The sequence below is a fragment of the Notothenia rossii genome (assembly GCF_949606895.1).
Source record: "Notothenia rossii genome assembly, chromosome: 9".
In the NCBI taxonomy this organism is placed as follows: Eukaryota; Metazoa; Chordata; class Actinopteri; order Perciformes; family Nototheniidae; genus Notothenia; species Notothenia rossii.
In genome coordinates this window covers 43,277,504-43,288,146 of record NC_136907.1, presented here as the reverse complement: position 1 = coordinate 43,288,146, position 10,643 = coordinate 43,277,504, and the positions used below count along the sequence as shown (strand labels likewise).

Here is a 10,643-nt window from a genome sequence, read left to right as displayed (position 1 = left end):
TCTCCTCTCGAGTTACCTCTCAAGTCACCTCTCGAGTTCCCTCTCAAGTCCCCTCTCAAGTCTTCTCTCGAGTTACCTCTCGAGTCCCTTTTCAAGACTTCTCTCGAGTTACCTCTCGAGTCCCCTTTCAAGACGTGGAGGTTGTTTTGTCATTGTTTATATCATAGCCTTGAAATAAAGGATTTTTTTCAGTTTATATCTGCATTTTGGGTCCTGCTTCCTTCACACCGCAATGTTGTGGGAGATACTCTGGCTCTGAGGCCCCCCCTTTAGCTCCGCGCTTCCTTTTGTGAATGGGTCAAATTAACAGAAGAAGAATTCAAAGCAACCAGGGTAAGGTTATAACAAATATGCTGATTTAATGGTAAAATATACAAAATCACGAAGTAATCCGGATTACCCTGCTGGGAGATCTTACTTGTCTTGGCAGCATGAGGAAGAAGAGAACAGACCAAGGACACAGCAGGGGTACATGCAATTACAACGGGAGGAGTTGTGTCGGATGCTCCTCCCAGAGGGGTCATCTATTGGGAGATACAAAAACGATGGCCTGTCGTAGCGAGCCAGCCGAGGCGACCCGGAAACAAGAGCCTCTTAAGTTTGAGGCAAAACAAACACATCTGGTGTTCGTTGTCTCGCATTCTTGCAGCCTGCAAACACACACACACATTCCATAGACTTCCTTCTCTGCTCCCCCTCCCCCATCAGTTTAACCTACAAACAGTCTCACATACTCTTGGCCTCTTTTAAGATATGTCTAAAATATAGTTGTTTATAGTTGGCCAATACAAGCCATACATGTGAGTTACCTTTTAATATCAATAATAGCGAGGAAAACATTACCTCTGCTCTCAAGCAGTGAAATAGTAGAACTTTACATAAACATACATTTTACCAAGCATGTTTAACGCACACACATGTTACCAATGCAGCCGTCCAGATGTTTGACATGCTTTGTTCCAAATAAGGATATCCCCTCGCTCACATCTCCACTACTCCTCATACAAATATTTCACTTCTCATATTTCCAGCTTCTTGTTACACAGACTGCTATTGTTTGATACAAAGTAATTAAGCACACACATATATTTAAGCAAACTCAATGTCTGGACACTGTGAACACAGGTTACTTTAATTCCCCCTTTTGATCTCATCTCAAGAGATCAACACTGTCATTCTTTTCTACTGTGTCCGTTCCCAAACTTTATATAAATCTATCAGAAGCTGGGATTTGGAGCACGTCAAACATTTGGGAACAGCCCATCATTACAACTTCTTATGACAGTGGAGAGAGACCAAAATATGTTAAAAAACTGCGTCCTTGTCTGCTGAGTCAGCATACTCGTCCTCACCGTCCGTATAAGCCAACAAGGGCATTTGGTACGGAGGGGGAGGGGCAGCTTTTCCTTCAATGGTGGAACTGATGAATCTGATCCGAGAGGAGTAGACTCCTCTGCTTCCTCGTGATGTCCCCCAGCCTGTGTCCTCAGGATCCTGCTCCTCCAGTCCACTGATGGCAGCTTCCGGGTCGAGTCCTAGCCGAGAGCCAGGTCAGTCCTGATGTCGTCCAAGGTCCTAGCCGGAGGTTTCCCGACCGCACACTGGCTCCAGTGGTACCAGTTGTCCCCCTTTCCTCCAAGGTGGACAGCATGGGATGTCCGCTGGGTCACTCGGTAGGGGCCGGAGAACCCAGGGTTGATCCACTTAGGCCTGATGACTTTTAGCCAGACGAACTCCGCTGTGTTGGCCTCGTGCTCCTCGGGTCCCCCTTTGGCGTCAGCAACCTGTGTGGAGAAGTCTGATACCAACCCTTTAAGTTGTTTGTTAATCATATCGGTGTAGTCAATGATGATCACTTCCCCTGCCATCTTTTAGTCCTAAAAGAAACAGAATCTTCAGATTTTAGTTTGAGCTTCACATTTTGCAAACCACCAACTCCTGTGGGAATAAAATATCATCAATTTGATTAGAAACGGGTCACATGTGCGGTTTCCCCCTTTTGTGGAATTTTAGGAAACCTTTGTTTCCCTTGGAGCTCCAAAATAATATGTTAGTCCAAAAACATGCTTGGTTAGTTATTGTTTTAGAATCATGCAGTTACACTGTTCACATGCATTCATTCACACTCGCACTGTCTGGTTGTCAAGTCAGGTTTGGTCAGGTTCACCCCAGAGTCAGTCATTGACAGTGCTTTTGTCACACTGTCAGTCAGGGTCAAAGGTAATTTGGTCTCAGTCTTTTTGGCAATATGTCGTGCTCTGCAGAGACTTTGATATATCAGCATAGGCCAGTATCCTTTGTCTACAAAAATCAGTCATATATGGAGCGCCATCATTTATTACTTCACGATTACAACTTTAATTTTCAAGATATCTCTAACTTTTCATTGGGACAGCTGTTTCCCACATTTCCTGAAATTTGTTAGCCAAAAATGCAACTTTCTTATAGTACTACTACTGCTGTTTATTGACACCTAATCTATATTAAAATGTCTAATATATATATTTCAGAAACTTGTACATATCATTATCTTCTTGAATCAAAACATTATTAGGATCTGTAAAGCTCTGCCATGTATTTCTCAAGTCATTATATTGCTTTTCCAAAATTAAATTAGCTGTTTTTAATTTTTATTTTATTTTAAACCCTACATTTTGGACGACAACAACAGTTATTTCCCCATAAAAAGTGATCCTGTAGTAATATATGCCACAATGTTGAAACCAATACCTCAAATTGAAATACTATATTTAGTTTAGAACTAGCTTTCCCTTCAACATTATCCATACAAATAAAGATTTGTCTGATTTTATAGATTGGTTACTAAAACACTCCCTTTAAACTGTAGATCAATACTGTAACAAATCAAAACACTACCAAATCCACACATGAATAAAAACTCTAAAAGAATAATTCGTAAACATGATGGAAAGATCGAACAATATTCCCACACTGTATTCCTAACTCCAAAACACCCACTGCTTAAAGTGTAGTGCAAATTTCCATCATGTCTCCCCCTTTATCCCAGTATGTGTGTTTTAGGATCGTTTTCTCACCTTACATTAATAGGTCCTTCTTCATTGCTATTTTTATTTACCAATTGACTAATTCATGGGTAATATAACTTTTCTATCATTACTTATTCATCAAATCCGCCTTCTTGACTCTAAAATTACGTTTCAAATAGGAATATTAGAAATGGAACAAAAATTCAATCTTCAGAAATGTTCTAAATTAATGTCTATCTAGTGAATAGCCAACATGTTTCAAAAATGTCAGATGTATAAAAAATTAATCCTAAAATCTCCTTAAATATCAAAGTCCAAAGCTAGATCTAAGGTGAACAGTTTTGGTAATGGACAATTCAATCCAAAAACAAAACAAAAGTGGACTCGTATCCGTGTTATTTGTTCTTCAAAATACATCAGAAAATACTTTGTGAAGTATTCACAATATAACTAACCCCTTCTAGGATATAAAATCAGTTCATCTTTATACGGATACTATTTCCCCATTAACTTTTAGCTCATGACAATAATGGTATAACGACTACACGTATTACCCATAGCTAGTTTCTATGTCAAGATTATTATGTGTGACATAATGATCAGATGTCTTGTTTGCTAAACAAGGATATTAAACTTTAATCTTTTCAGCATTCCAAACCATTGTTTAAACAATCAGCCTCTCTTCTCAAACACTAAGCATAATGTTCTACACCACCCTCTGGAAAACTCTTGCACAGTTATACCCTAAAATCATTGCATGATTTCGTCAGAGTCTGGCCAGTCTGAGACAAGCCTGTCTCAAGATCTTGTCATAATGAGAACAGTCAGTGATGCGTTGTCCTCTGCAGCTGTAGCCAGTGGCAGGGTCCCCAAAAAGCTAGAAACGGCCCTGGTCAGTGGGCTCAAGGAAACTCTCTCTGGCATTGGGATGGAAACTCTTGGATCAATGTGGTACAATCAGCAGACACACGTTGTCCTCTGCACAGTAGAAATCCCCCAAAACTGCAGTTCCTCTTCCCACCACTGTTGCCTTGACAACGAAGCACAAGCAAAATGTCAAAACCTCCTCAGAGATGCGTTCTCTGCACAGTTCTTCTGTTTCTGTAGTGAGCAACTTTTCACCAACACACTGATTCAGAGTACAACCCAAAGGTGGTGCACAACTATCCAATGCTGCTGTAATCACAGCAAATCAGCTACTAGAGAAAAACTGAATTTAAATCTCTCCAACGATTTACAAAATGAAATGGCTGAGTGTCTATATGGTCAGGAATGCTGAAACTTGTGAATGTTAAAATAAACTAACGGTGACAGTTTACCCAGATTCTTTACTTCACAAAAATAGTAAAACTACACTGTAAAATCTCTTTTCTAGTTGAGATCCTGCTTTAGAAGTTTAGTCAGTAAAATAAACATCATCTTGAAAATCTTCTAAAATTTGAAACCCAAAAGGTATTAATTCTCCACCGTGATTCATTTCTACATCAAAGTCCATAAAAACTGAGGATTTATTTCAACAACATGAAGGATGAACGTTCTCATAAAACACTATTCTCTTTACTCCAGTACTAAGTCGGATTAGCAAAACAAGGAAACTCTCCCTAACCACTATAGATTAATCTTTTATCTACTTGGTTATTCTATTCACTTTCAAATTGTCCACCCAAGTTGTGTTACGAGCATGATGAGGTTGTAACAGAATACACAAATAACTGCATTCAATCCGCGCCGTATTTGAAAACTGTAATTAATTAAAATCAATGTTTAACGACGTAATATAAGTTAAATATATTGTTAAGCTAATTACTGTTTTATTGTGAAGGCATCTCCGTTCCGGAAATATACTCCGTAATATGAACAGTGAGTTGACTTACGATAACAATCGTTCTAATGCATTAAATAAAGTCATGAAAGAGACAAGGAGGAGAAAAGGCATGTGGAAGTAAGCAATGAACTGAAAATGCCACCAATCCTCTGTTTTAACGTGATGGCGGACATTGAAAACCGAAGCGGGCATACAGCACCCCTGTCATACATACACATTAATAGATTCCTTCTGACTGACAAGCGTTCAAAAACCCTTCTGCTTATCACTTACTACTTTTTGATTTATTCATAACCTAAAAATACAATTGTGGTGAATAGCTTGCGTTTTTCTACTTTAAACAACCATCAAATGAGTCACTATTGTATGATAAGTACTACTCCCAAATAACATTTATAATATATATATTTCTTACAGTGAGTTTGTTATTTCATGTCTAACAAATTCTACTCTGTCTATGTCTAATCTAGGTCGAATCCACTTTTATATTACATTTTTATGGACATTAATCTTTTCTATAGGTACGTCATATACTCAGTGAACAACTTTTCACTTTCCCCTAACGTTCCTGTATTTAATATTGCTGCCCCTTATCAAGCCTGGAGCCCTTTACAATATAATTAAGCACATTTCTTAGTCAACGACAAATATCGTGCTCGGATTGGTAGAATTCTCCTTCCATTCTGACTCCGTATCTATTTATCTGACTAAGGCTGTTCGTATGTTCACTTTCATTTATTAATATACTAGACAATTCTTGTCGTTATTCTTAACATACTTATTCTATTTATTTAAATGCCCTGTCCTTGATTCTGACATGCAAACAGTTTGAGTGTAAGGCTAAGTTTCAGAATGAAACAATATAAAATATGTTTAGCAAATGGAGCCAAAAATCTGAAGTCACCATAAGTCCCTGTTTGACTAGCCCCACGTCCTTTCAGCCACTAGATGGCAGCACCAGACCAGAAATGAAATGTACTTCACCGACCAGACCCGCATTCCAACAGCTCGTTGGAGAAAAAACAATTCTTCCAGAGACTTCGTGTTACTATATCTGACTAAGGTCGTTTTATGTTCAATAATATATTCTATTTATTCACAAGCACATAAATATATCCTCCTCACTGTCTGTCCAGCTTTTAAGATGCAATATTTATTTCAACAGAATGGGAGACTTTTGAAAGCACCATGACACCACCTTCCCAACTTTAATTAATAAAACGAGCCCGTTCCTAAGGTTTATTAAAATCCCTGAACCACTCTACGAGTTTAGCCTGCTAGTCCTGTGTGACTTCAGGGGACTTTCACCGTACCTTAAAAACCTTGTCTCTATAAATAATAAAAATATGCCAATTTCTATGGAGTCTACAAAAAACCAAGAACTGCACTCTGCGGGTTTAGCGTGCTAGTCCTGTGTGACTTCAGGGGACTTTCACCGATCCTTACAAACCTCTTCTAATAACTATAAATAATAGAATGTATGTATTGCAGGGCCGTATTCATGGAGTCAACATTGGGGGGGACCAAAAATTCAATAAAAAATTTGAATACTAATTTCCTGCCACTATAAAGGAAAATACATAAAAAAAATCACTAACACATTGGATACTTTAAAACCTGTTTAACCCCATGCCCCTGCCCGTGGGGGCAAAAGACAACAATAGTCACGAAACTGAGAAGCATCCTCAATGTGGGTGGGACAATTTGACGGTGGCTGTGGGCGGGTGGGGGACCTAACCTCCTCTAGGGGGGTCCGGGGACATGCTCCCCCGGGAAGATTTTTTTTTAAATGTTGAAGTTAAAAGCATCAATCTGGTGCACTTTGAGAGCAACATTAGGGACTAAATCTATGGATACATCTCAACAACACCCATGTGAAACAGAACTGAACAGATTTACTTTTTCTTTATGTATATTTTACAAATCACTCCCTTTTTAAACTGTAGTGTGAGTTGGAATGATTTCATACCTGTTATTCTCTTATTCTCTTATTTTGTATAACTATAATGATCATATAAAGGTGTGCCTTGGAAATACTTGTTTTGCATCAATCTTGATACAGGGTACTTATTATATGTTATAGTTTGGATTCCTAAAGCTTTTAGTCTACTATCCCATCATTCAAGGGTGGTTTTCACAATAAGTAATGGTTTATTTTTTGCACGGACACTATCATTTACATTTTTTTACTATGTTCAAACTGAATTTACTTTAAAAACATCTATATTGATTCTGACTTTTTTTACATCCAACTCACAGGTTTATCATTGCTTTGAGAAAAAAGATTATTCATTTAACCATTTTTAGAAGCGAAGATATAGTCAATTGTTCTGCATCGCCCGTTGCCTTGTACTTTAGAAGCTGGCTTAAATTCCCACTCTCCTTCTGATCGCCTCGAAAAGCCAGACCATGCCACGCCAAGTACCTCACACCCTCAACAATCTTCATCAGATTTCTTCTTGCTTGTTGCTGCCGTCTTTCAAGCACACGTGAAAGTTGCACATTAGCAGGCTCTGGCTCCTGAATCCTAGTCATCACAGCTAATTTGTGACACTGGCTGTGTTTATGCACACTACATTTCTCCAGTGCCTTCTTCCAATTGTTATAACCAGTCTTCACAAATGCTGAATCTGCTTTTGACGCAAGCTTAGACTATTGTGCTGCAAAGTATTTAGCACAATAGAAACAGAGGACCCCTTTTACAGAGGGGCTGTAATGGAGCCATGTATGATCTTCAAACCACTTCTCCTGAAAGTAGAGTATTCTATTTGATAGGGTTTGACTGGGTATGACTTTCACATTTGGATGATTTGGGCAAAGTCCAAGCTCCTCCCCTTCCTTTCCTGTACCTTCATTTTCGCCTGCCTGGCTGCTCTCTCTCTCATTGTCAAACTCACTCTCCCTGCTTGATGGTATTATCTGAAATACATATGAGGAAGATCTCATCTTAAATTAACATTAACATTAGACTGCTATGTTGTCATTATTCTGTCTTAACCATCAATATAGTTCCTTTCTGACTTACCTCCATGTCACCAGCGCACACTCTCCCTGTCTGGTCGACATGCTCACATTCTCTCTCCGTCTCTCTCTTTACTCTGAACACACCAGAGTGAACATGGAAGAAATATCAGTAAACTATTGACTAGAAAGACTGTTGATACACATTATACATATGGGGGGACCGTTATAAAACGCTTCGCGTCGGGCCGAACCACGCCCCTTAGCTGTGATATAATGAGCATATACCACGGCCTGTCGTGAGCTATTGCTTAAATATAGTGTAGGACCATACCTATATAAGGCATATTTATACTTTAAAAAACAAAACAAAAAAAACAGATCATGCATTTTAGCCATTCCTCATTTCGCTCAAATCAACACTGAGCCTGACATTTTGGATTCAATGAGAACAGCACCATATTTTGGCCTTTTAAATGTACTACAGCTTCTACAGCTTCTCCAGCGCTTTAGAACGGCAAAGCAAGTGGCTGTCTCCTCCTGATTGGTGGAGTTGGCCCAATAGCCGTAGCGCCACCATCCTGACGGTGCTCAATCTGGATCCGTTTTTTTCAGATCCGTTGCAGCTCCTTTTTTAGAGATTTGGGCACGGAGAAAAATAGAGAGGGTTGTGTTTTCTGACTCTTGGTGAGTTCCCTGACACACCGGGGACACATATTCATGTTTAAAAGACGTACAAAGGTGAATTTTGCATGATAGGTCCCCTTTAACAATTAGAGTGCTACAGTATGTTGACATTATTCTGTCTTAACCATCAATATAGCTCCTTTCTGGCTTACCTCCATGTCACAAGCGCACACTCTCCCTGTATGGTCGCCATGCTCACATTCTCTCTCTCCCTTTCTCTCTTTACTCTGAACACACCAGAGTGAACATGGAAGAAATATCAGTAAACTATTGACTAGAAAGACTGTTGATACACATTATACATGGGGGGACACAGGAGTCTGTACATTAACATTAGACTGCTATGTTGTCATTATTCTGTCTTAACCATCAATATAGCTCCTTTCTGACTTACCTCCATGTCACCAGCGCACACTCTCCCTGTCTGGTCGCCATGCTCACATTCTCTCTCTCCCTCTCTCTCTTTACTCTGAACACACCAGAGTGAACATGGAAGAAATATTATCAGTAAACAAGCTATCTGACTGGTAACAATACTCACTTTCTCACTGCTCTTAACTTACTTTTTTTCTTTTCTGAGGCTGCCCAAAAAACTGTCTAATGTCACTGCCACCCTTCCTCTTGCTCATGCTTACAGCTTGACCTCTGCGATCTGCAGTTGCTGATGCGATGAATACGGGTCAGCAGCACTGGATATAAGATAATTAAACATGTTTATTAGCAATTCTGAGCGTTCTAAACCCAGCACAAGCTATGATGCACACTGCAAACCTCCTGCGTGTGAGTATCTTTTAAATGCTTCTGACGATTATGAAATACTATTTCATAATAATTGTAGAGTATTTATTATTTAATTAATTCTGGCACCTTTGGTATTCCATAGGTGTCACACATCAACGTTTTAAATCTTTCCACACCCTACAAATTACAAAATAAAATAGAAATAATCCACATGAATAAATATCTATTGGATTACATCCAAAACGACACCGTCATTTTCCACATAGCTGACACTAGCCCGCCAAACCTTGGCTAACAACTGAAACCAGCTAGCCCACAGCTAGTTAGCTACTATTCCTGAAAAGTTCGGTTTTAACATCAGAACTACAAGTTACTTACACAAAGAAGCTAAACCGGAGGGTTCATTAACATTACCATTACGAAATAAAATAATATAGATTACTTTAGGGCTAACTAGAAAAGATACCAAAACTGATGGAGGGCAAATTAAAACACGACTGACCTGCTTGGAGCATCAAGCTAACTGAAGGTGGACTCAGACGTGCAACAGCGAAATACACCCCCGGGTACAAAATAAGGAACCAATTTACATATGAAAAGAAATATCATTTTGGTCAAGTTCACAATAACAGAAAATATAGATTTTCAAGTATACAATTAAACAAAATAAAGAAGTCATAGAATAGCAATTTTATTTTAATTAAAAAAAATAAATTAAAAAAAAAACACTTTTTTTTTTGTGCTATTTATTGGGGGGGACATTTTGAGTGTATCTGAATATTGGGGGGGATGTGTCTTGTATCTTTCACCCTAAGAATATGACACGAGGAACATCCCTCACAACTCTAACATTTGGGTTGTATAGCCAATCACAGATTTTCGATAATAACAGGTATCTGTTCACCTATCAGCTGTAGGATCCAGGTTTCAGTTGTCAGATATCCGAGGCGTCTTACCCTGGACCGAATGCGTCCGCTGGCCGCTGATTTTCCCTCTAGACCCTGCTTCATCACGTCGGGGTCACCACTTGGTTGGAGCACCACCCAATTGAGTTGTTGGAAGGTTCACCTTTGCTCCGCGCTGTTGTGGGAGATACCGCACACTCTGGTGGGGGGCTCTGAGGCCCCCCCTCTGCTCCGCGCGTCCTTTTGTGAATGGGTCAAATTAAGAGAGGAAGAATTCAAAGCAACCGGGGTAAGGTTATAACAAATATGCTGATTTAATGGTAAAATATACAATAATACAAAATCACGAAGTAATCTGGATTACCCCGGCTCTGGTTCCTCCTGCTGAGAAGAGACCCGACCAAGGACACAGCAGGGGTACATGCAATTACAACGGGAGGAGTTGTGTCGGATGCTCCTCCCAGATGGGTCATCTATTGGGAGATACAAAAACGATGGCCTGTCGTAGCGAATCAG

The 10,643-nt window shown here is 39.4% G+C and overlaps 1 protein-coding gene across 6 annotated transcripts; it reads right to left on the bottom strand.

The window, feature by feature from the left end:
• Positions 1-334: 334 nt before the first annotated feature.
• LOC307019697 (uncharacterized protein) lies at positions 335-10,197 on the bottom strand. Of its 6 annotated transcripts, none has more exons than XM_079650753.1 (7): positions 10,179-10,197; positions 9,045-9,170; positions 8,876-8,950; positions 8,634-8,708; positions 7,859-7,931; positions 7,683-7,779; positions 335-1,798 (listed from the first exon to the last, which is right to left on the bottom strand). In XM_079650753.1, the coding sequence occupies exons 3-7, from the start codon at positions 8,914-8,916 to the stop codon at positions 1,536-1,538; spliced, it is 549 nt and encodes a 182-aa protein (XP_079506879.1). In that variant the 5' UTR covers positions 8,917-8,950; positions 9,045-9,170; positions 10,179-10,197; the 3' UTR covers positions 335-1,535. The 6 variants fall into 6 exon arrangements, with proteins under 6 accessions (XP_079506879.1, XP_079506878.1, XP_079506877.1 ...); XM_079650752.1 differs by lacking the exon at positions 10,179-10,197 and adding an exon at positions 9,725-9,742; XM_079650751.1 differs by lacking the exon at positions 10,179-10,197 and having other exon boundaries at positions 9,045-9,694.
• Positions 10,198-10,643: the final 446 nt, after the last annotated feature.